At 41.8% G+C, this 26,999-nt stretch overlaps 1 protein-coding gene across 1 annotated transcript; it reads right to left on the bottom strand.

Annotated features, from left to right (window-relative positions):
• Nucleotides 1-5,313: 5,313 nt before the first annotated feature.
• Nucleotides 5,314-26,980, bottom strand: LOC126456849 (allergen Cr-PI-like). The gene is made up of 9 exons (XM_050092663.1): nt 26,748-26,980; nt 19,741-19,874; nt 19,465-19,623; nt 17,317-17,494; nt 14,210-14,607; nt 13,987-14,130; nt 13,779-13,892; nt 10,679-10,994; nt 5,314-5,818 (listed from the first exon to the last, which is right to left on the bottom strand). Exons 1-9 carry the CDS (start codon nt 26,830-26,832, stop codon nt 5,415-5,417), a joined length of 1,932 nt encoding a protein of 643 aa, XP_049948620.1. The 5' UTR covers nt 26,833-26,980; the 3' UTR covers nt 5,314-5,414.
• Nucleotides 26,981-26,999: the final 19 nt, after the last annotated feature.

Here is a 26,999-nt window from a genome sequence, read left to right as displayed (position 1 = left end):
TTTGGTTCGATTATACTGAGCGATTATTTCTGGGAGGATATCTGTCCATTTGTATGAGCTACGATGGTCAAAATGCATCCACATTCTGCCTTTTATTGTTCTGTTCAGACGCTCCAGGATACTTGCTTTCATCCCTGTTGGGGGTGGATGACTGCTGACCTCACTGGGAAATATCTAGTGCTGTGAGGAGTGTGTACAGTGCTATATGTCTTCGAGGTATATGTACGAATGATGTAAAAGGGCTGACTTTGTATGGTGCAGGATATGAATTGTATGTTTGCTACATTGACAAGGTACGCGCTGATATATTTCTGGGTTGGAGATCTGTTTCATACTCTGATACTGAAGCTCCTGTCTTCAGTGGGAGAGCAGTGTAACTGAGTAAGAGTCTTTCCATATTTGACGATCTGTAGGCCACTTTTCAGGGTTTAATTGTCGGTGCAACACAGTCATAATGCTCTATTAATTCACAAGATATACATTGTGCTGGGACATAGGAGCATCTACAAACTGATTCGAACAAGATGGAGGCAAGGTATGTACAGAAAGTTCTGAGAATGCAAGTGTTCAAGACAAGTTGAAGCAGACCATCCATCTCTGGCGTGTATGCCGTCACTCATCCGCCACTGTGGCATTAGGACACCTCCAGACCTGTAACTGTAGGATACCGAAAATTCCAGCCATTTCTTTTCTCTTCTGTAAGACAGTGCTTCTAATTCTGTTTGCATAATTTTTCTGATTTCCCCCATTGGTGCTTAGAGAGTGCTCTCTTTCCTACAACAAGAATGCTGTTATGATTAACTGTGTTTTCGTGATTCTGCACAGGCTTATAGCGTTAAGAACGTTTATCGTTTCTGAGACGTCTATTGATAGCTGGACGAACATTTCGCGTGATGTGTCAGGCTCACTGGGTACTAATGCACGGCAGTATCCACAGGTATCGTGTTAGCAAAAGTAAACACATGTGCTGCCCAGAGGCATCTCGCATATGGGATGGGCGTGAGCACACCTTTATACCCAACTTTCACCTGGTCGCTGTAGGTAGCAGCAGTGTGAGAGCGATGGCTCGTGCTGGCTTGTGTCCAGTGACAGCTTGCAGCAGTGTTGACGTGTGCAGACCCTTTGAGTATCTGCGCTCTGCAAATGGTCTTTCTCCCATCCAGTCATGTCAGCAACGGTGCCTAGGTGATTACGTATTTCAAGAGGAATTTCTCAGTTGTCAAATATGAAAGGGATGCCACCAGCTCATGCTTCAGGGACCAAAACGGGCTCCTGTGTGTGGCTTGGCAGCAGACGGCCGCATCACTTTGTGGGGGCTGCCGGTGCATCCCGATCTTCTGCGAGCATATGTGGTAGCCTCCTGTGTGGTCCATTGGACAGGGGAAGTGGGCGGTGCCTGCACATGTTGTTTACGTGTCTGGTGCGTTATTTTGTGAGCAGGTCTGTAGGCTATGCTGTGCGTTATTTGGACAGTTTACGAGTTGATTTCGTGTCTGCACATCAGTGTACTGCATTATTTAGGAGGAGTTGGCATGTCTGTGGGTGTGTACTGAGATTATTTCGGTAATTTAGGAGTTGTTTGCGTGTCTGCAGAGCGTTATTTCATGAATTTACCATTATTTTACATGTCTGTAGGCTGTGTGGGATGACCTCAACCATGTCAGAGTGTGTGTTTTGTATCAGTGTGATAAATATACCATCTAAATTTATCACTAAATAAATTCCAAGATAAATAAAGTACACTTCTTCCTCTCTCCAGCAGCCCAGTGCAGCCTGAGTCATTTTCCTCTCTAGACAGCCATCTTGGGTTACTTCATGGGCTGGTGGACAGCACGCTCTGGTGGCGGTACTGTGTACTAGGTCAGTTTGTTCCGGACCCCATGGCGAACACACTGTTTCCCTCCATATTACCCTGCCATCTTGGATTACGTCACAGAATTGACGACAGCTTCCTCTCATATCAGTACTATGTACTAGGTCAGTCGGACTCTGGCCCCTTTGGCGACCACACTGTTTCCCACCATTTTCCTCCACCCCAGACCGCCATATTGGCTTAGGTCACAGAATGGACGACAGCGCCCTCTGGTGGCAGTACTGTGGACTAGGTCAATTGGACTCCAGGCCCCATGGTGACTACTCTTGATGGTGGTACTATCTCTTGTTGTTTAAATAAATAGGGCATGTAAAAGACTTAAGTCCAGCACAGGTCAAGTCCTCTTCCCGCCATTTCCTAGGACAAGGTGATGGTTGGATGACATAGGTTAGTGGAGGTAGCCCAAGTGACCTATCTTTCTGCCATTTTCTTGGGTTAATAGAGGTGTGTTGCATTGTCCTCATGGAATTTGAACTACCCGCCATTTTCTGGGGGGAAGGGAGGGGAGGGGGTTAGGTTAGTGGAGGTAGCCCAGTTTTGACGTATCTTCCTGCCAAAGTTCGAACTTCCCGCAAAAAGCCGCCATCTTGGAATGAAGTCCTCATATGACGTAATGGACGCCATCTTCGATAACGTCATCGCTGCCATCTTGGATAACGGTACTTGGGGTAACACTCCTACTCGTATCATCTATATTACATTTTCAGAATATCTACTGACACTATCAACATAGTAACAAGGATACACATTAAGTGTGATGCATTTAAAATAAACGTTCAATGAGTTATGGCATATAGAGTGCTCTTAGAATGTAAAGAAATGATAAGCGTAGCTACATCGGTACAACTTTTTTAAGACAACTATCTGTAAGACTCCTTTAGATTGACATGTCAGCCAGCAGGATTGCGGAATTGGTAGTGATTAGTTTACTATTGTAACACTTATATCGATTAGAAGTAGGTTTATTTTATGTAACTGTGTATTTACAATATATTAAGGGTGTCGGTTAAACTCCCTGATCTCTGGCAAGAAAATGAGAGTTTTGTAATGTATATGTGAAAAAAACAAAAGAAGAGAATTTAAATTATTGTAGTATGAATACATTTATATAATAGAATATGTTTATTAAAAACTCGTTCATGCCTAGGGCAATTGTACTTGTAACATGTAAATGCTGCAGGGAAGTCCCTTCGCAACGGAAGTTGCCTGGCGCGATGTAAAAGGTCGGGTTGGTGGTCAAACTGAGCCGCTCCTTTGTGTGAACGACACACAGTATGTGGCTAGCCATAGGACAATACACTTCGGCGGTGTTAAGAGAGGAAATTGGAAGCTGCATTTTAAGGGATTTGCTTCGGATGTGGATCTGGCTATTATTTGGTATTCCCGGAATAATGGAATGGCTGTAATATGTTGAAAATCCAACTCCAAGAAGAGATTTTATAGAGCATTCGTACGTCAAGAGCCGTGAGTACAGCTATCCGCTATGTTGCCTGCCACCAATCTTTTCGCCCCTGCTTCACAGACTTCATAAATTCAGTCAAGTAATGTATATGGGCATGCACCAGCTAATTTGTGTGTTTCAATAGTAACCATATAAAACCTGAATGCCTGTCTGGAAGCATATTTTCAATCCTGATCACCAACCACTGCAGGGTCCTCACCTAAGTGCTACGAAAACCGAGTATCCTGATTTAAATGAACAATACTTGCATTCATGTGTTTAAAAGTGATTTTTTGTCTAAAGTGAAAGGAGTAGTAAAATTTAAAGCTAAAACCACAAAAGTGAAGTTGGATAGGCTTTTGGTAAAGTATCCTTAGTGGAAGATTGTGTAAATATTATTGCGAAGAATACTGCTTCACAGGTATACGATAGTATAGTTAGAAGAAAAACTATGCACAATTTTAAAGAAGGTGTAATTTTGGTACCCATTACGAAAGGTTCCTTTTTTGAAGTTATTTAAACCCAGTGTTGTATTTTATTGTCTTGCAAACTAATTTATGAACTACTCCAAGAGAGTGGATGATTAGCTCTTAGTTAGCCTTTACTATTGTAATAATCAAAGAGCGTTGACTAGTGAAGCTATACTAGTTTATAGGTCCCCATCATATTCTGCACCTATTAGAAAAAAATTGAACTATTACTGGTGCTAAGGAAAACTGATGTATGTGGAGGAGCTTAAACAGTGTATTTATGATGTTATTCATCTCGATTTGTGTTTTTGATTTCAGCCAAGATAGAAGCCCCTCTTGTCCAGATTTAGTTCTGCACTTCATGCAGTGACATTTCAGTATTTAATTAAGTAATCCTCTTGAGTGTGGCTGTCGTTAGTGTGAGCTTAGTGCAAGTTTGCTCCCCATAATTTACTGGTGTGTATGTTATTTGTAACTGCTGCTACACACAGTACAGAGTGCACTGTGCCAGTTTGTACTCTGTTTGCTATACAAAGGGAAATCTCAACAAAAGCAACTTCAATAACCAGTATTCAGTTTACTCAAATATATACTGCCAAATTAATGTGCCTGATTGGGCTGACGACCGTTCAGTTTTTTCATTCATTTATGATTTTACCTCTTTCGTTGACTCCCAAGATTAAAGCCCGTTTGGTATTTCACCAAATTCGGGATTATAGTCCGATACCATTGTCCATTAGATGCAAGCGCGGTCAAACTTAGTACATTAGTGCGTTCCACGGCACCTACGTGTTATACTTCCCAATGGTGGACAACTATTACTTCTAACACTTGCGAAGTATAAGACAACAGTTGAACTACCATTGCCTTTCCAACCATTCTAACCGTTTCCCGTGTCCAAGGACCACACTATGAGACTATTAAATCGGACTATATTCTCTCGCATAACAAACGAAGTGGTTGCAGGCTTGTTATCCTAATGACTTCATTGTCTTGCTGGAATAACTAACTGGGTTAAGCGGTGATATAGAAACAAATATTGAGCGAATATGAAAGTGTATCATTAAAGCACGAATGTGTTCGGAGCTATGTATATTTTTCTCCCGAAACGCGTACGGTTCTTGTGTAAGTCAGTAATCTCCAGCTTGTCTCTGAGTGCTGAATAACTAATAATATTTCAGGATTGGAGCTGGAATATACAGACTTATTGAGGCTGTAACTTTCAGGCACCTCACAAATGCAGTCTGCTAGGCATATGTGCCCGGCATTGAAATCGAAGTGTAGTAAATCACCTTGCTTGCTCGAAGTCACACTGACCACATTATTGAGATAGGTCTATAATGTCATACCTTATTGCAACTATAGAAGTGGAAAATACCCAAGATTAGAATGGCTGAAACGGAAATCCAGTGTTTTAACCGCTACGATATTGTCTATTGCGTGTATTTCCCTTACCAGAGATGGAATTACTTTTGTCTATTCCTGCGCTAACATCATGAGGAGTTAAAATTAAAAAAGAAACTAATGAATGTCGTTTATTAGAAAATTAAGCTTTATTCAAATACGTGTTACAATGTTAAGGTAATACTATGCTAAAGATGAGTGTCAGGCACAAAGTGACCCTTATCATTTAGGCTTTGATGACCTCATCACCACTCCTGTGCACAACGACAGCTTCTCCAAAGTACGAATTGGGCACGTTGAACTCGAGCTCGTTGATGGGCCTGTCGAAGGGGAAGAAGGAGATCTTGGCGCCGATGTCGTCGGTGTACGGGTTGATCCTGCTGATGGTCTTGTGCGTGAACGGGGTGATGATGACGTAGCTGCTGAGCGGCAGGCCGCTGCGTGTTCCGCGGGGCAGTATCAGACCCTCGGGGTCGCCGTACTTCTTCACGAAGTCGTCCACGTAGACCTCCGAGCCGCTCTTAATGGCCGCTTCGGTGCGGTGGTAGAGCTTGCTGTAGGTCAGAGGCAGTTGGCCGTAGTAGTTGAACTGCCTCGAGTTTCGCACCAGCTCGTTCTCGCCCTTTTTCACTGAAACAGAAAGTGAAATTTTACGAATATATACATTTCTCCCAAACTACAATAAAATTTGACTTCCATGAAGTTGTGTATTCAGTTACAGACAGAGCGAGGTGGCGCAGTGGTTAGACACTGGACTCGCATTCGGGAGGACGACGGTTCAATCCCGCGTCCGGCCATCCTGATTTAGGTTTTCCGTGATTTCCCTAAATCGCCCCAGGCAAATGCCGGGATGGTTCATTTCAAAGGGCACGGCCGACTTCCTTCCCCGTCCTTCCCTAACCCGATGAGACCGATGACCTCGCTGTCTGGTCTCCTTCCTCAAAACCAACCAATCAGTTACAGATAAATATCTTGTACAATAAATATTCTGTGCTGTTGGAAACTTTCCTATCAGATATCGACAAGGGAAAAACATTTTATATACGTCGTAGGTATTTTATTTGTGTTGTGTACATAGTTCCGCGTAGTCAACGCGTACACAACTTTCCCAGTAGAGCGCGCCCCGCTAAGCACAACAGTGCAGGCGCAGCGCTCGTCCGTCTCCGCACTACGAGATGGCGCTGTCTTGGAGACGGACCAAATTCTGCTTCCGCCGATCCGCGTGTTAATATGTAACGCAGCCAATGAGATTGCTGCTAATGCAGAACCTTTCTCCTCATGGACCACACTCGCGCAGTGATACCTGAACGCGCGAGGTATTATAACGAGTATACAGACCTCCGATTAGTCAGTCTGCACCAGTCTGTACCAGTCTGCATTAGTCTGAATTAGTCTGCCTTAGTCTGCATTAGTCTGTACCAGTCTATAGTCAAGTTTCAGTGTGCGCCTAATAAGATTACCATATTCCTGTACATAGCCATGAAGATAAATGAATAGACACTTTGTCAAGTATCAGAGATATGTGAGAATAAGATTAATGTACCAAGACCAAAGGAACTTCAGATTGTCAGTTGTAAATAGCATCCAGAACCAAGTTAAGTAAGGTTTATGATTGTTATTATTTTAATAAATGTGTGTGAAAATTAATCAAGTTCTGTTTAAAGTTGGTCACCGTCAATCTGCTACTCTAAGGGGCGGCAGAAGATAAACACGACACGATAAGACCACAAGATATATTGCTGACACTCGCCTACTTCGTTAGAGCGACAAGTCAAATAATCTGATGGTGTGTGTACCGAGGGTCTTACAGTATGCACACCACAATTTGTAACTATTGTGCATTGTTCGCACAGTTGTGCTCCTATACTATAACGAGAGACAGTACTGTGGAAAGTCTTCTCTACACATTGTGTCCAGTTAATGTAAACAGTCGACGAAGTGGACTGACCTCGTAAAAAAAAATTAATTAATAAATAAATAAAAATCAATGCAACTGTGTGAAGATGTCGATTTAATTTTGCTGTCACTATTAATCACTGTGTATTTTTTGGGCGATGTGGGCGAATAAACTTCTGTAATAAGAACAACCGTGTTTAAATTCTGAGACCGCCTCCAATACATCTGGCAATGTCAGGTATCATCATAACTTATCACACTGTTTACGGCCCATAGAAGCAAGAATAAACCCTCGATTCTTTAAGGAATCCAACTCCTATATGTAAAACAGCTTCAAATTTCAGATTACTTTACAATGTAAGAATGTGTGTTGAATATCTGACATTGAGTCTTTAGGCGAGAAAATGTTTAGAAAAGCTTTAAAATTGTGTTTAAACTTTCTTGGACGTCGCTAAGTGCTCTCTTTGTCAGTCACTAGATCAGTGTATAGTTGGTAATTTGAGGTCCATTGGAAGCAAAACTTGATGTTTCACGACTCTCAATATTTATGACGTCGTAGCTCATTAAAAAAGTGGCTCTGAGCACTATGGGACTTTCAGTCCCCTAGAACGTAGAACTACTTAAACCTAACTAACCTAACAATATCACACACATCCATGCCCAAGACAGGATTCGAACTTGCGACTGTAGCAGTCGCGCGGTTCCGGACTGAAGCGCCTAGAACCGCTAGGCCACAACGGCCGGCCGTAGCTCATTAGCTATACGTCGTACAGTGATGTAAATTTGCAGATACATTCAGTGATATGCGTGGATATTGCGTGCTAAATGCATTGCGACCAGAGCCAGCAGTGAAGAAGTTATAAATTAAAACGTCACATCTGATGTTGAAGTTTTGCTGCATTGAACATCGTAACTGTAATGTGCGATAAAGTTAATCCCTTTCGCTATTTTGTGTATCAGCAAGAAAAAATTTCCGAATGGTTGCAACTTACGTATAAAGTTTTTTGTCAGCCACTAAATGCTTTCATTCTCAGTTCTAGATGGATACAGTGTGGATAACTTGTGCGCCACAGGCTACACTGCCTCAAGAAAGCTAGACAGTTTCCAAATTTAGTGCCTGAATTACTGCGATAATATTTAAACCTAAGATTATACTTATTAATGACTAGTTTATGACACAATATTAAGTTTTTAAATTCGATTATTAATTATATGAAATACTGAAAATTAGTCACTGCAGATTATTTTAGTCGTTTGCTAAGATATAAATTGGTGTGGAGCGTTCCTTTATAAGGAGGGGGGAACGTGGTCGATAAACGGGTCACATAATAAGAAAATACAAGAATTTGAAGTGTGGTTCTACAGAACAATTTTGAAAACCGAATGGGTAGACTGAGTAACTAATAAGCAGGTACTAAATTTGATAGGTGGAACAAAGAACTTTGTGGCAAAACTAGAACAAAAGAAGGTATCGGTTCATAGGAAACACCTTGAACCATCAGGGAATCGTGAATTTGGTAATGGTGGGAGATGGAGTAGGGGCAGAGGGGGGGAGGTGTAGTTGTAGAGGTAGTCAAAGATATGAATACAGTTGGCTGGTTGAAATGGGCGTAGGTCTGTGCAGTAGCTATGCACAGCTTTACCTAGCGTGGAGAATTTCAACAAAGCAGTCTTCGGACTGAAGACCAGAGTAATAACACTAGCGTCTCCGGTCGCTTCTGATTCGTTTTGTGATGTTGTGGAGAGAGCCACCTAGGTTTCCCAGGTACAGGTACATTTGCACGCAGTATTTGGTGCCGAAACGTTTGTTAACCCCGTGCCCCAGACACACCTTAAATCATTTCTAAATGTCCACGTGCTTAGCTGGGTGGTAACGTGCTCGCCTTTCATGCAATCGGGCCCGGGTTCGACTCCCCACCATGTTGGAGATTTTCTCCGCCCGTAGCCTCGATGCACTTGGTGGCCGAACTTCTCAGGATGGCGCCTCCATGCCAACGATGCCAATCACTCATATCCAGTTTTCTTCATTTCTAAATCACATTAAGCTTTTTATGACTTGCTTAATTGATGATTCCGGTGTGAAACCAACAAACTGATGCACTGGAAAGAAGGAACTGTGTGCTCGAGGTGTGGAAATTTGTCGCGAAATCACGTTTTTTTGTGGTCAGATTGACTGCCAAGTGCCGGCCGAAGTGGCCGTGCGGTTAAAGGCGCTGCAGTCTGGAACCGCAAGACCGCTACGGTCGCAGGTTCGAATCCTGCCTCGGGCATGGCTGTTTGTGATGTCCTTAGGTTAGTTAGGTTTAACTAGTTCTAAGTTCTAGGGGACTAATGACCTCAGCAGTTGAGTCCCATGGTGCTCAGAGCCATTTGAACCATTTGACTGCCAAGTACAGCTTTCTACAGATTGAGTGCCAAGTATAACTGTGAAATACTAGTGTGACTTTAGGTTAAAATCAACAGTCGATATGACTATAAATTTGTTGATTTACCGATTTCGGTTTATGTTAAAACCATGTTCAGAATATTGACAGTGTGTGATCGTGGTATCACCAGAACACCGTGGAGCCGCCACCACCACAGCACGAGCCATAGGGGGCCAAAAATTCTGAAGATGGCTTTAACATAAACCGAAATCGGTAAAGCAACAAATATTATGGCCATCTCTACTGTTGATTTTAACCTAAATATAGCAACAGATAGCTGCACTTCATTGATAATGTTGTCGAAATTCATGAACTGGTATGACTGATAGAAGGAAATAGATAATTTGTTTTTATATGTAGTTGAAGTTAGATTTTTGAAACTGTCGAGAACTAATATTGTATATTGAGTCTGGTATCTCTCACGGTTACGAAATGCTGAAAATGCATACTCTTGGAACGAGAAGAATAGAATCGACACATTTTTACATAATGGTAGCTAATTTTAAAGACTAGGGCGGGCACAACTAAAGTAATTATACATAACATTATGACCATCAGTATAGAGGTGTTGAAACTATAGGTCCAACAGCAAGCAGTAGCTGCATTTACTGGAGTCGTTTAGAGACTCACACAATGGGTTTCGCTACTTTTAAATTGCGTCTTCTGGTGTATATCCATACAAAAATTTTATTCTTTGATACGTCCTTGTTTAAATCTATTCACTTAGTACTTTAAGATGTCTCAGGTGACTTCATTTCACCATTATCAAAGTATTATTTTGCAAAAGTTTTCTATTCTGATATACACCGGATGATGCGACTTAAAAGTTGTGAAACCGGTTGTGTGAGTCTCTAAACGACTTCAATAAATACAGGTTCTGCGGACTGTTGGAATTTTATGTTTTAGTAGTTTGATCACCTGTTATTTTATTATATGGTCTATCAATTATGTATTTTACGTAGTAAATATATTTTCTTACTTATATTACTTGTGGAGCAACATCTAAAAGTCATTATTAGTGAGATATTTAACGGGAATGTAACTGCGCGATTCTATTATCAGTTTCATTATATGCTCTTGAAAATCAGCGTCATACATTGAATTACTTCATCTCGTGATCACTGATTATGTAACATAATCGTTTTGTTAACCGGTTCAATAAACTTACGTTTGAAGACGAATGAGTCAGTGTAGAGCATGTTGTGCCTCTTCTCGTTGGGGGTCAGCTCCTTGCCGTAGACGTCGTAGCGGGGGCCGAAGAAGAAGCGCACGAACACGTCGATGTCCTTGTCACTGGTGACCTTGATGTGGTAGTTGAACGGCTTGTGTGTCAGCCGCTGCGTGCGGGCGACTACATTCAGCTTGGCGCCTTCCTCCACGCTTTCGACCGGAATAGCGTTATTCAGCTCGAAATCGTAGTCGTCGAAGTACGTCACCAGCTTGTCGACGGTCAGGCTCTCGACTTTCACACCAGGCAGCAGCAGCTGGAAAGAAAACGGGTTGTGTCATCCAGGCGGAAACCGTGCCATCTTCCTCCTCTGGCACCTTGTACTGTGTGCTTTACGGCAGTTCCGGCCTCTGTCTAGTAAACTACAACAATTACGTGAAGCGGAAAATGAAATTTTGTGTATTTTGGAAATTTAAGCAAACCAACTGCGCATTCCTTGAGGAAAATATTACTGGTACGCGTTCTTGAGCTACATGAGCCTGTGTTATGCATAGCAATAATATACGACTTCTTAGAAGACAAGGAAATGCTGTCAAGCAACTACAAGTAGGATAAAATAGTAGATTATCGTGTCGTGTGTGGGCTAGGTAGTAATGTATCACGATACGATCGAATGGCCTTCATGAATTGCCCAAGTCGACATTCCTGCGAAGTTGTTTTGGAAAGACAAAAAGAACAACAAACACAAACCTCGATGGTCAGGCTGACATCTGATATATGTCCACCCCTCCCTATTGCACTATTCCTAACTTTACCGTCCACCTTGACTAACGTCATCTGTAGGAAGCAACTTGTTAGTAAGCAATTTTACTTTTCTCTGGCAATCCGATCGATTAAAATCAGTTTCTTTGGGTTATAAAACCTAATATATAATGTAATAAAATATAATAGAACACTGGTACTACAACAGTATAAATCTCTTTCGCCGCTATAGCTGATAACTTTTAGGGGAATAGTTGCTTATACATTTAATGGCCTAATTTATGTTGGAATATGTACAGAACAGCGAAAAGTTACAGACAGAGAAGTTTTTGTGGCTGCGCTGTTTATAGAAGTTCAATAGCAGTACGTATAATAACACATATCACCTATTTGCATGATGTTTACAAGTAACTCGAACCAGAAGAAATGATTAGGCACTGCTATACGTGACTTCTGAGTACATTAGTAGTAAAAGATATTAAAAATTCAGATAGGTGGGATCATATTACATTAGGTGTTCTGTTTTAATTGATCTGGTGTTGCACGCAACAGTGCACGACCTGTTCATATTCTGCGTGTCAGTGCGTTATTTTACTGCATATCTCATTGCGATACTTTCCAGTGTCATATCGGGATAGGGTCAGCATTGAGGTAGTAACTGCAATGCGATATGCTTTTTTTCGCATGTCAGTGAATCTCACAGGACAATGATGCAGAATTCAGCACTGTAAATTGAGTATGTCGTCTACAATGGTGGTGATTACGACGGTGCTGAAATTTCGTAACTGGCATGGACTGGCATACATTTACAAATGCATAATGTGTGTTTGTGCTGTGACACTTGATAGCAAAAACTCAGTATAGGTCATAACACTTCTCTCATACTTTCTTTGGACAATGAACTGAAATCTATGTTTTTACAGCTGAAAGGAACTGGAACTCAGAGGGGCGCAGAAAGCGATGCGCAGAAAGCAACGTGTTTTCTCTGTTGTGTGCGTGATGTCACGGTGGAAGCAGCTGTGCCAAACAGTGCACAGTTCGAATTGTGTGTGATTGAGTTCTTTCTTCTGAGGTACTCAGTCAACAGCGGAAACATTCGGGATTCGGGAGTGTTAACGGTTTTTGCTGTAATTGATATTTGATTCGGAACTGAAATAGTTAGCGATAGTGGACAGCGGGATCAACATTGTGTTCGCCAGCTCTATAATTTATGGTTCGTTCTGTGACAGTCTTATTGGAGAATCTACAAGTGAGTCAGAAAATTAATTTTTACAATGCCAGGCTGTGCTGTTACGGGCTGTTTTCCCTACAACCGGATCACAAAGGGAACTGACGTAATGTATCACAGTTTCCCGCGTAATGAAACATTACAAAAACTATGATTCTCGAAATGTTGTAGAAAAGACAGTGTAAATGTTGCGCATGCACGAATATGTTCTCGCCATTTCGCAGAAACAAATTACTTAAGGGATTTACAGTCTGAATTGCTTAATTTGCCCCGAAAAAGAATGCTCAAGCCAGATGCAGTTCCTTCGTGCAATTTGCCGTGCAGTAGTGCGACTGTCAATGTGTCACCCGCAACAGAAGACAGAACCAAACGGTATAAGAAACGAGAACTACATAAGAGATCTCTGGAACCTCTGGAAAAGCTGTCACCAAATAAGAATAATGATAATAAGAGCACATGTACAGCTGACAGTTTTTGTTTCAGACACAGATAAAGTTACTTTGATGAATACTATAGCGGCTTTAGAAAGAAGGAATGCTGTTCTTACAAACAAGTGTGTGCAACTTCGAGCTCTTAAGTAAATTCATTTCAATGCGATTAAATGAATAGTTTCTGATTTATTTGAGCCAAGGTTTCGAATTTCAAGTGTGTGTCAGTGTGGCTGTGATCTGATATTTTACCGATCTGTGAGGCATAAACTGCGAAAGAATATAACTCATCAGTTTTAACTTTAATATTTTAGCAGCAGAAAAGCAGTTTAGACATTTCAATTCTGGTATAAACAAAATCTTCCGCCAAAAACTTCACGTAAACGCGCATGCCGTGTCGTCTGCTTGTGAGCGCTTGCTTCCACGCTGACGTCACTAGGCCAGCCAATGGCAGAGCAGAGCGCTTACTGCCCAACCTTATTATTGTAACCTTGCTGGAACTTTACATTCTTCTGCTCTATTGCCCCATTTTACCAATAAACCTTAACTGTCATAAGATCTATCACTGCGTTTGAGCATTTAAGTAATGAACTATACTGAGACTGTTTCGGGCAACAGCCTACGACAATTGTAATAATCTAGGAACCGCACTTGTGTAGTTTAAGACTATTTTGTGTCGTACCTGTTCTACTGCATAAGGTCCGAGCCTCTCCTTAAACTGATCAAGGATAGAGGCAACTCGCGCAGCAACCTTGTAGAAGGCGGGGTTGCTGAAGGAAGAGGCTGGGGTGACGCTCTAGAAGAGAAAAAAAACATAGTCTAAGAAAACAGGCACTGACTCGGAGAATGGCATTCCACAGCAAACAGACAGGTATTAAACCAGTACTTACTCCTGGACCGGCAGCGAGAGACAGGAGGCTTCTGTAGAACGAGCCGTAGTATTCCTTGTTGATGGAGTCCGCATTGCCTTCCACAATTCTTCCAAGGATCTCAATGCTGAGAGGGTCATTCAGTGAGTACCTTGTGAAGTTGCTCTGAAGAGAGAAAATGTTTTACTCGCCACTGGAACGTACAGTCCAACATATCAAATAAGGGTTCTGTCTTTGGACTTACGTCAAATACAAATCCTGAATCGATGGCTTCACGAAGCCTCTTCTCCAGCGTGCTCACGTACTGCACAAGGGAACCCTGAGGGACGACTCCGTTGATGGGCTTCGTGTAGTCGATGGGCTCTACGTCTGGGAGGTGGTTCGACAGCCTCTCCAGGTTGTACCTGCCGACGATGGCCTTGATGCCGTAGTAGAATTGGTCTCCGCGGCGTGTGTAGTTGGCTTGGTTATACTCCGGCATCTTGGCCCAGAAGGGGTAGCGGTAGTGCATGAAGTCCAGGTAGGCGTTAAGGCCTACGTCCTCAGTATAGTACGAGACCAGCTCATCGGCGTTGCGAGCGAACGGCTGCCCGCTGTAGTTGACGCGGATCACGTACGGGTTCTCCTTGCTGAAGGCCTTGCCTGTTGGATAGCGGAACGAGGACTGGCTGATTTATTTACGGACAAATATGTTAATAGCTAATTTTGCAATAGAGAAGAGGTGAGGAGGTTTTTCGCCAAATCGGCGAGCAGAGGAAAATGTGGGATACACTGTCAAGTAGGGCGGGCAGTACACATGTTAAGACATCCCGTAATAACTTCCATGGTACTAGAGGCACATACTGAGGGAAATAACTGTAGTTGAAGAAACAAGTTTTAATCTATCCTACAAACTACTGAGGGCGTTGATGCAACTACTAATCTGAGATGAATAGGCTGGTACAAGAGAGGAATACGTAGCACCTCATTAAACCAGAAAGTAGATGACAAAAAGAGTAGTGGGTACTGCGACCACCAATTGTATGTAGGCTGTTTAGGTTTTTATGTTGGTAACGCCACGTAGCGCTCTGTATGAAAATCATTGACTGTGATGCGTGCAGTCTGTGGCTGATTTGCTTTGTTGGAATATTTGCTATTGTAGTGTTGGGCAGATGGATGTGAATAGCGCGTAGCGTTACTCAGTTGGAGGTGAGCCGCCAGCAGTGGTGGATGTGGGGAGAGAGATGGCAGAATTTTGAGCGCGGACGATCTGGACGTATGTCCGTCAGAAAAAGGAAATTTGTAAGACTGGATGTCATGAACTGATATATATATATATATATATATATATATATATATATATATATATATATATATATATATAATGACTTTTGAACACTATTAAGGTAAATACATTGTTTGTTCTCCATCAAAATCTTTCATTTGCTAAGTATGCCTCTCAGTAGTTAGTGCCTTCAATAGTTAGAATCTTTTATTTATCTGGCGTATTGGCGCTCGCTGTATTGCAGTAGTTTGCGTAACGAAGATTTTTGTGAGGTAAGTGATTCATGAAATGTAGGGATTATTGAAAGTCAGATTACGTTTCCCTAAAAATTTGTGTGTCATTTTAGTGTTGATGAGAATAAGTAAAGAGAGAAATGTCTGACTACGCGCAGTTTTGCTCAGCTGTTTGAAAATCAAATAACATAAGAAGTTTACAAGCACAGTAATTCATAAATTTTCCAAAGGGGAAGTTTCACAATTATTAACCGGTATGGTCCAACACCGAATAGAAACAATTAAACTCTTGAAAGGAGTCGGCGAAGAACTACTTATAGCTGGGTTGATGCCATCTGCAGTGGCACAGGACCATGAATGGAGGATATTTTCATGACAAGCAATGTTTTCGTGCTTTGTTATCGTTTTGCAGCATAGATTCGGACCTTTCATGGTTGGGGAAAGATGTTGCCTGTGTTATTTCGAAACTTACAGCCCCAGATTTTGTTATAATTGCTGCAGGACCAATCAAATATAATGTGGATGCCGGGGCAAGTATTTGACATTCTTTTGTACTGAGTCCGAGTCTATTGAAATAATCACTGCGTCACCTATGGGGGCACGGATTGGCTGCCACTTTTGTTATATTAATAACGGACGAGTTAAAAAAATAAAGAGATATATTTTAGAGGTCAAGTGTGTGACTATATGTGTTAGACGTCATTCGACATTTCGAAAAATATGAAATTTTCATTTACGTTTTTAAATAGTAAAGTACATTGGGCTCGCCACACAGATGGCGTCATAGGCGACAGCCCTTATAGAGTGTTGAGCATCAACTGAATTGAGTTTGGCATTCGAAGTACAGGAAATGCAGCCTTGCCTAATGTATGAACTATTCTAATGAAAAGAATTATTCAGGCTTATTAATATTTTTCTGTTATTATTTTCTCACTGCATATGTTAGTTGTTTGGAACGGTTTTATTAGTTAGATCACTAACATCGGCCAATAACGAGACATAATCCGAGTTTCTGAGACCTACGTAATTTACTTGGCATGACGTCGCTAAAGCGCCGAGATATTTCGATGAAAAGATAAGATCAGAGAGCTATAAGTTTCGACACTGACATTACACTTACTTTCAGTAATTGCTCGATACCTTTAGGAACATTTGTTACGTGGGAAAGCTTTAATCGAAATGTCCTACTGCCTGATCTGTATGTCTGTGAGACGAGAAGCGTCTGTCTGCGTCGATCTACTCACTCTCTAAACCACTATCAAGTGCATGGCAGAGACTACTTTGAAGTGTACAGAATGTAGGGTTACTTCCCATCGCTTATAGACCGCAAGAAGAATGATAGTTTAAATGCGTCATGTTTGTTGTTATTGGTCTGATCTTGTGTTCCCGATCCCTACGGAAGCGACCCGCAGGAAGCAGAAAACTATATTCAGATTTTTCTCTCAGTCTCATTATTGATACTTTGTAAGTAGGGCTTCGCGGGGTAATTGGGTCTATCTTCAGACAATTTAGGTTATCAGAATTCCCATGATGCTCTCCCCGCATATTTAAGAAAATACTGTAAGTGTAGAAAAAATGGTTTAGATGGCTCTCAGCGCTATGGGAATTAACATCTGAGGCCATCAGTCCCCTAGAACTTAGAACTAATTAAACCTATATAACCTAATGACATCGCACACATCCATGCCCGAGGCAGGATTCGAACCTGCGACCGTAAAGGCCGCGCGGTTGCAGACTGAAGCGCCTAGAACCGCTCGGCCACATCGGCTGGCTGTAAGCGTAGAGATGTGCTGTACAAATGTTTACAATGTGATGAACTGCGTGGCTAGAGAATGATGCAGTGTTGTGTGGTACCTTGCAGGGCGGCTTCCCACGCCTCCTTGATGACGTCGGGGCTGACGTACAGGTGCGGGTACAGCTCGTAGAAGGGTGGCAGCACCACGTCGAAGAGGTCCTCGCGGTGCAGCTTCGCCACGTTGAGAGCGTACACGAACAGACCCTCGTTCAGGTGGTCCCTGGCCCACACGGACGTCTGGAAACCAGCAACACTGATGTAGGTAATTGTATTATGCAACCATCAGTATCTACGTTCACACTCCGGTAACCACTGTTGGGCGTGGAGCCGCAAATATCAAGTTTGCGATTAGCATTTACAAAAACCTTCAAGAGTTGAATGTATAAAAATGAATATTTGGAATGGCAGATACGTTAAAAGCATCACCATAGTTCACAGTGCACCTCAAAAACCAGAAATAATAGACGTTTATTATATGCGACTGAATTAATGTATCTGGTAGAGCCTCTACGAATTACTTTCCTAAGTCAACTAAAGAACTGAAAATAACCAAGAAACTGAAACGATAATAAAATGAAACTCCAATATGGCATCCTTCATCAAGTTTTTCCATCATCCCAATGTTCATGCTGTACTCGGAAAAGTAACACTTGTGACTCGTATAAATGATTTTAAGTTTTCGTGCTAGACAAATTTTTAACCAGTAAATTAATATTGCTGGAAGCAAACGATACTTTTAGTACTACGCACTGCAGTAACTGAAGAACATGGAGAGGCTAACGAGAAAAAGGTCAGGTCACTCACACGCTAACTCTCTGTCTCTCTCTCTCTCTCTCTCTCTCTCTCTCTCTCTCTCTCTCTCTCTCACACACACACACACACACACACACACACACACACACACGCACACTTCACTTAAAGCATGCGTGCGGTCTTTGCAGTGCAGTGCCTTACACACTATTAGGAACTTTTTTTTCCCTCTTCTTCTTCTTTTCTGACTGCTTTGATGCGGCCCGCCACGAATTCCTTTCCTGTCCGAACTTCTTCATCTCAGAGTAGCACCTGCAACCTACGTCCTCAATCATTTACTGCATGTATTCCAGTCTCTGCCTTCCTCTACCGTTTTTGCCCCCTACATTTCCCTCTGGTACCATGGAAGTCCTTCCCTGGTGTCTTGACATATGTCCTACTAACTTGTCCCTTCTCGTCGGCAGTGTTTTCCACATATTGCTTTCCTCTGCGATTCTGTGCAGAACCTCCTAATTCCTTACCTTAACGGTCTACCTAATTTTCAATATTCGTGTATAGATCACATCTCAAATGCTTCTATTCGCTTCTGTTCAGGTTTTCTCACAGTCCATGTTTCACTACCATACAATGCTGTGCTGCAAGCGTACATTCTCATAAATTTCTTCCACAAATTAAAGACTATGTTTGCCACTCTTGTCCAGGAATGCCCTTCTTGCCAGTGCTAGCCTGCTTTTGATGTCCTCCTTCCTCCGTCCGTCATTGGCTATTTTACTGCCTAGGTAGCAGAATTCCTTAACTTCATCTACTTCGTGACCATCAATGCTGATATTAAGCTTCTTCCTGTTCTCATTTGTACAACTTCTCATTACTTTCGCCTTCTTCGATTTACTCTCAGTCCATATTCTGTACTCATTAGACTGCTCATTCCATTCAGCACATCCTGTAATTCTTCTTCACTTTCAGTCAGGCTAGCTACTACCAACATAAACTTACTTACGTTTCTGTTAGATACACTGAACCTCTAATAAGCCACTAAAAACTCTCAGAAAATAGATACGAGAAGAGTTGCACTACGTTACTCGAAACCCATCCATCTGTTACCTATGTATTACTACTCTGTACCGATCTGTCTCTTACGCTTCATAGACATAGCCACAAGAGTACACTATCAGTGAGATGTTTACAAAATATCTTTCCTAATGCATCAGACTAACCTAGAAGTTTAACGAGCACAAATTAGTGACACAGTGTTAGACAGTCGAGACCTACCACAAAAATCTTTATCAACGTCAGTGTGCACCGTTATTCGTAATATCGAGTGAAACAGATTTTAGTATCCAACTTAAATACCATTCTAGAAAAAGCGGACAACTTTAAGATGCCTTTCATTCCACAGGACAAACCAAAAGCATACTTCTTCAATAATCACATTTCGCTACACACTGCATTTTCTTTACCTTGTAAAAAGTCTCGAAGTCATTCGCCTGGTACAAAAGGTCGACAAGGGCCTTGGCCTGAATCTGGTCAAGCTTGTTGTAGATGGAGAACTGTTCTCCACGCTCCTTGAAGTAGCCGTGAGTGTAGTAATTCACGAACTTCTTCACGAGTTCTGGATCCTGCAAAGGGGAGTCAGAAAAATACTTCAGTATAACTTATCGCAACAACGACAAAATACATGAAATCAGTATATTCAAAGAATGTTGTCACAAGCTGTACGTTAAAGTTTGATTTACTTTGAAGTTGTTGACATTCTCTTCAAGATTGAAGGTTTCCGAAATCTTCTTCTGCTCGGGGTCTACGGTGGGTTGTCCGACATGCCAGAAAACTTCTAGCAGCTTCTTCTGCCTCAGAAGGAAATCCTTGTCCGCTGCAAGGAGAAGACATTTCGTAACGTTATGTTTGTGAAAAAACTTTCTCACTACTAAGGTAAAAATTTGCCATCGGGTTTGATGTACTTCATTACAGCGTGTCACTCAGGTAAATGAAATCCTATTGCTTTCCCAAAACCTTTCCAGATTTTTCTAAATCTGCGAATGATCTACCGGCCTATTAATCTCGATAACAATGTCTTGATGGCTTTATCAAATGAAGAGAATCATTCTTTCATCACTAAGAACACTCTCCAGTTCCACTTATTATACTGCTACATCTCTTGGGCTCATCACTTTCCGTCTGCGCAGTGCATTAGGTTATATGAAAAAGGTATGTCACATGCTATGACATTTCTTTGCGGCCCGAAATATTCGGTTTAATAGAAGCAACGGTATTTAAAAGTCTGGCTATTGCCTAGAAAAGCATAAAGACGTGCCTCTGTTCTAATGTGCAAGAAGTGTGTACGAATTTTTATCGTTTACGGGCTCAAACAATGAATTACGCAGTAAAGAAAATGTTCAAAACTACAACAAATCTGTGGGAAAATCTAATGTGAAAAGCGTTTAAAATACTTCCTTAATGAGTAGCTCATTTCTGTGACCAATGGTGACAGTGATAACCACTACGATATTACCAATACATTGAGAACAGAAAAAATTGTAGAGAAGCTAATACTTCTTTTTTCAAGTGCACTGTCGTAGAAATATTGTTGTGTGAGTTAAATCGCCACATCACAATCAAAGACAAATTAAGACGACATGGAATATCTAATGTGATTGTTGTTTCGCTGGCAACAAAACTTACATGGCAGCAGAGAGGAAAGTAATATTAAATTTGAGTTAATACCATTATGAAAAACGTAATTCATGCTTAATATCTCTACTGAAACGGGGCTAATTCCTATGCTGAAGCAATTATTATCCGAAATTTCGGTAATGGGTTCTTGAAACAGGAGTGTGTAGTAGTTGAAATGGAATAGTTATAAACTATTGTATATCGAAGGAAAAGAGAGAAATCGCTAGAACTGATGAAAGGGTATAACTGCAGAACAGAAAATATCAAAAGAAGAGAACCTAATTTAGCTGTACAAAATTTCACCCGATGACTCTGGAGACTTTTATTCAGACAATATGTGTTCAGGCAGCCGAATATTGTAACCACTTTTAAGGAGCTTTGGTATAAACATCGCACAAGCAAGAACGTCGTTCTGTGTGTGGTTCTTTGAATGAATTCCTATGTCTACATACTTCGGGCAACTACTCTGTTGTAACGCTACTTCAAACTAAAGCTCAACTGCCAAGCGATATTTAGTCCTAGCATTTGGAAATCGTTCGAGTGCAATAATGTTATGGACAGACCGCTGGTAGGAAAACTACTACATGAATGACACTGTGTGCCTGAGTTGTTTTTAAATATAAAATACACCAGTAATGTTATGTAGTACCCCTTTTAAGGCAGATAACAACAGTGAATATATCTGCATCATTTCAAATATTAGTATCTAAGTCGTTAAATTACATTCGTAATTGAGAAATTTGTTTCCATTTATGCTTATTACGATAAGTAGAAACTAATATGTATCAGTAAGGAACATAGGGGATACGAAGTGATAACATAATTTAGTTCTGTTGGCAGTGTAGGAACTCTGATATGCAAACACTTCTCAGTTTCACAAAAAATGGCTCTTAGCACTATGGGACTTAACTGCTAAGGTCATCAGTCCCCTAGAACTTAGAACTACTTAAACCTAACTAACCTAAGGACAGCACACAACACCCAGTCATCACGAGGCAGAGAAAATCCCTGACCCCGCCGGGAATCGAACCCGGGAACCCGGGTGTGGGAAGCGCGAACGCTACCGTACGACCACGAGCTGCGGACTTCTCAGTTTCAAGTTTGAGATTCTAAGCGAGTCTATATTTTATGTCTGTCACCGAAAGCATAACAATAAATGCTTAGTTCGCTCTACTGAAGAGTGTTCCTTATTATAACGTGCTAAGTACTTGCACTTTTTCGACTACAGTACACGATTACTGTGTGTTCCAAGAGTTGCTGTTGTATGCAGATTATTGTTTTATTTATACAGTTCCAGAATACAATTCGAATTGGGAACCTTCTTATCAGACACGACAGCCTTTAGACACTATGACAATAAGTGTTGCCACAAAAGAAATTTTCTTACGTTAAAAGAAAGAACGTTTCATAGCTTGTCAACAGTGAAGCCATTGTATATGGTGCATTAGAGTTTTAGAGAAACTGAGGATATCGGTTATCATCTTGTTGACGAATATGATTGTGGTATTAGGCTGAAGACATTTCCGTAACTCACGTAAAACTAAATCGTTTTGTGGCTATCGGGATTTGAACCTTACTAATATAGATTACGGTTCACTATCTTAACCAGTATTCTAAGCTACTGTCTTTTCAACATTTTCATTCTATTCGATCACAATTTTTTCTTCAAAATGTTGAAGACGGAGGTGACACTGGAAGCGTATTACGAACTGTAGACAGTCTTTCAGATAGTGAGGACCTAGTGGAAAGACTGCCTTTAATACATGTAACGTAATGTGAGAGTATTCGCAAACATTTTCAGTATAGGTTAATACGCGAATGGCAACTGGCGAGTGGAATGAGACAAAACTTCCAAGCGTTTATGAGTTTCTGTCGAGGGCGGTTTAAGGTGGAGCTGCCATACAAATCACCCTCCCCCGTGGAAGGGTAAACTTATATTTCATGGAAAAATCCTGAGGTAGACTAATTTACGCACGAGCATTGTTCGCCATCTGATATCCTCACCAAACCGAACTGATCAGAGAGACAGACAAAATTAAAAACAAAAAACTGAACCATTTGTCACGAATTAATGCAGCCAGCGCGACTGTTTGACAGACACGCTCAATGTACAGCCGTTCACTAGAGCGACGATGTTATTTTCAGAGAGATTTACAAAATAGCGAGGGTCATGGTTCCTAAATCAGTGAAGGTGCATAAGAGTTCCTGCAGCACACACTTGGCTTCAAGATCACGCTGCTACAATTTCAGGAATTTGGGCCGCATGGCCGCAGCTGAAAGGCTTTGTTCCCGCGTACCCTCTGCCAACAGAATAGCAAGATAGAGAGTGGGACTGTCAGATACAATGTAAACTACATATACACCTAAGTGACTACTCTGAAACTCATACTTAGGTGTTTGACAGAGCATTCATACAAGCACTTCCGCATTATTTTTCGACCGTTTCACTCTCGAATAGCATATGGTAAAACTAAAAACCTAAATCATACCGTGAGAGTGTTGATTTTACTTATTTCATCATGATGGTCATTTTTGTCTACGTAGATAGGTTCAAATGGCTCTGAGCACTATGGGACTTAACATCTATGGTCATCAGTCCCCTAGTACTTAGAACTACTTAAACCTAACTAACCTAAGGACAGCACACAACACCCAGCCATCACGAGGCAGAGAAAATCCCTGACGCCGCCGGGAATCGAACCCGGGAACCCGGGCGTGGGAAGCGCGAACGCTACCGCACGACCACGAGATGCGGGCTACGTAGATAGAGTCACGAAGATATTTTCGCAGTCACAGAAGAAAGTATGTGATTGAAATTTCACGAAACGATCTCTCCGCAGTGCGGATCATATGTGACACTCTGTCCGCTGTTATGCGATAATGCAAAGCAATCTGCCCTCCTTTGAACTTTTCCAGGGTCCTCCGCTAATCCTGGCTGGTAGGGATCCCATATTTTGCAGCAGTACTCCAGAAGAGGACGGACGAGCAAAGTGTTGGCAGTATCTTAAGTAGATTTGTAGCAATTTCTGAGTGTTTTGTGAAGAAAACATAGGCTTTAGTTCGCCTTTCCTTAAATACGATTGTTCCACTATAAGTTGGTCGCAACTGTAATCCCTCGGTATTTAGCTGAATTGTTAGCGTTTAGATTTGTGTAACTTATCGTGTACCCGAAATTCAACGGATTCCTTTTAGTACTCACGTGATTGACTTCAGACTTTTCATTATTTAGAATCGACTGCCACTTTTCACATGATAAAGATTCTCTGTCTAAATAATTTTGCAGTTGTTTTTTGATCTTCAGATGACTTAACTAGACGGTAAATGTCGGCATCAACTGCACCCAATCAAAGATGGGTGCTCAGATCGTCCCCTAAATCATTCACACAAATTGGAAACAGGGGAGGGTATACAACACTTCCTTGGGGAACGTTAGATATCACTTCTGTTTTACTCGGCAACTTTCCGTCCATTTACTACGAACTGAGGCCTTGTTGACAGGAGATCACGAATCCTGTCGTACAACCAATGCTTCGTAGGCACGCAATTTGATTAGGCGTTGCTTGTGTGGAACGGTGCTGAAAGCCTCCTGGAAGTGTAGAAATATGGAATCAGTCTGAGATCCTGTATCGACAGTTATTATTTCGTGTGAATAAAGAGCCATTTGTGTTTCAAAAGAACGATTTTTTATTCAGTGCGTGCTGGTTATGTGTCAACAAATCAATTTCTTCGAGGTTATTTCTCAATGTTCTTACTCAGTACCTGCAGGAGATGTATTCGTAGTTGCAAATACTGAAAACCAGCAGACGTATAACGGAATGATGACAGTGAAAATTTATGGTGCACAGGGACTCGAAGCCGAATTTTCAACTAATCGCGAGCGGTCACCTTACCATTACGCTTTCCAAGCACGACACGGCCAGATCCATCTTCCATACGAAGTCAGCCCTGTGTCTACAAACTGCACTCGTACGCCCATTACGTGTATCCCCGTGCAGGGGAGACATTTTTAATTGAAAGTCGCTTGCCCGGTTTCGGCGGACAAATACGATATTGCAGTGCTCTGCAATGTCGTATATAACACACCACTTGTTCTAAAAGCATACTGTAAATTGATGTCAAAAATAAGGGCGTGTAATTCATCGGATCACTTTTATTTCCTTTCTTGAGTGCTTTCCGTTCGTTAGGTGTGGATCGTTCCTTCCAGCGAAGGGTCGTACGTGACTGCTAAAGACTGAGCTGTTTCATTACCATACTCCGAAAGAAAGCTAGCTGGTTTACAGTCTAGATCGGTTGACTTGCTTTCATGAAGCGTCTTACCTTGCTTCGCTATGAACCGTAATTAAGTGACACCGCTTTACTGACGTTGTCATCGGTAACGTTACCATTGCTATCGCGAAACGAAAGTACCGATTGTGTTTCACCGCTGGTGTGCTTTATGTACGACCAAAATTACCTTGGCTGATTTCGAGACGGAGCTTCGTTGTGGAAACTATCACACTGATGTAAGGAAGGAAGATTAGCGTTTAATGACCACTCGACTACGAGATCATTAGAGACGGAGCACAAAGACGAACTGTTTCATGGAGAGGCAAAGAAAGTGACTGTGCCCAAAGAACTATCCCGTAACTGCCTGGAACGATTTAGGGAAAATCGCGGGAAATCTAAATCTCGATGGTCAGAAGCCGATTTGAATTGGTAGCCTGCCGAGTGCGAGTCCAGCGTGCCAACCCCTGTGTCACCTCGCTCGGTATCTCACCCTTAAGTCCTCCATGTATTTTTTTTTAAATATATTTACACGTCAAGTTCCGTAGGACCAAATTGAGGAGCAAATCTCCAAGGTCATGGAACGTGTCAGTACATGAAATTACGACATCAAAGTAATAACAGATTAAAATAAATGTTCATGAACCTGAAAAAAGTCAGACCATACGTTTAAGTAAACGCTATCAGCAACACAATAAGAATCAGCTTAATTTTTCAAGGAACTCCTCGACAGAATAGAAGGAGTGACGCATGAGGAAACTCTTCGGTTTCGATTTGAAAGCGTGTGGATTACTGCTAAGATTTTTGAATTCGAGTGGCAGCTTATTGAAAATGGATGCAGCAGTATACTGCACACCTTTTTGCACAAGAGTTAAGGAAGTCCGATCCAAATGCAGGTTTGATTTCTGCCGAGTATTAACCGAGTGAAAGCTGCTTATTCTTGGGAATAAACTAACATTGGTAACAAGAAACGACAATAAGGAATATACACATTGAGAGGCCAGTGTCAAAATACGCAGACTCGTGAACAGAGGTCGACAAGGGGTTCGTGAACTCATACCACTTATTGCCGGAACCGCCCGTTTCTGAGCCAAAAATATCCTTGTAGAGTGGGAAGAGTTACTCCAAAATATAATATCATACGACATAAGCGAATGAAAATAAGCGAATTTTCGTGTCGAATTATCGCTCACTTTTGATACCGTTCGAATAGTAGAAATGGCAGTATCACGTCTTTGAACAAGATCCTGAACGTGGGCTTTCCACGACAGCTTACTGTCTATCTGAACACCTAGAAATTTGAACTGTTCAGTTACACTAATCATATGCCCGTTCTGTGAAATTAAAACGTCAGGATTTGTTGAATTGTGTTAGAAACTGTAAAAACTGAGTCTTACTGTTATTTAACGTTAGTTTATTTTCTACAAGCCAGGAACTGAGGTCATGTACTGCACTATTTGAAACCGAGCCAATGTTGCACACAACATCCTTTACTACCAAGCTACTGTCATCAGCAAACAGAAATATTTTGGAGTTACCCGTAATGCTAGAGGGCATATCATTTATATAAATAAGGAACAGGAGCGGCCCCAACACTGCTCCCTGGGGCACACCCCCACTTGACAGTACTTAGGTTAAGTAGCGGAGTGCATATACCGCTCTCAGTAGCACACATTGAAAAGTCCCCTAAACATCGTATATTAACTCGTGAAGTGCAGATGAAAGCCTAGAGACATCTGACTCGGAAAGTAAGAAACATGCGCATTCGTTAGAAAGCAGATCTGAGTGTTGTGAAGCTACGTGTACTCACCGATGACGTGCGGCTCCGGGTTGATGGTCGCCGAGGCGACGGCGGCAAGGGCGCAGAGCGCGACCAGCGTCAGTGAGGGCCTCATGTCGCAGGCTGGTAGAGTGGCCGGGTGTTCCGGCCGACCAGGCAGCGAGCGCCACTTTTATAAGGCCTCCGCCTTCGCCCCCTCCGGCGCCGCTCAAGCACACACGTGCCAACGCTACTCGGAGATAACTCACCAAGGCCTAGCCTAGGACGGTCCTGCTTTTTTTT

The sequence above is a fragment of the Schistocerca serialis genome, chromosome 2, assembly GCF_023864345.2.
Source record: "Schistocerca serialis cubense isolate TAMUIC-IGC-003099 chromosome 2, iqSchSeri2.2, whole genome shotgun sequence".
Taxonomy (NCBI): domain Eukaryota; kingdom Metazoa; phylum Arthropoda; class Insecta; order Orthoptera; family Acrididae; genus Schistocerca; species Schistocerca serialis.
Note: the sequence above shows the minus strand (reverse complement) of the source record. Positions and strands in the feature narration are given on the sequence as shown.

Coding starts and splice junctions, on each gene's coding strand:
- LOC126456849 (XM_050092663.1), bottom strand. CDS start 26,832: ATGAGGCCCTCACTGACGCTGGTCGCGCTCTGCGCCCTTGCCGCCGTC. Junction 10,995..13,778: donor GACCTTATGCAGTAGAACAG/GTACGACACAAA, acceptor TTTTCTTTCCAG/CTGCTGCTGCCTGGTGTGAA. Junction 5,819..10,678: donor TGACTCATTCGTCTTCAAAC/GTAAGTTTATTG, acceptor TTTCTGTTTCAG/TGAAAAAGGGCGAGAACGAG.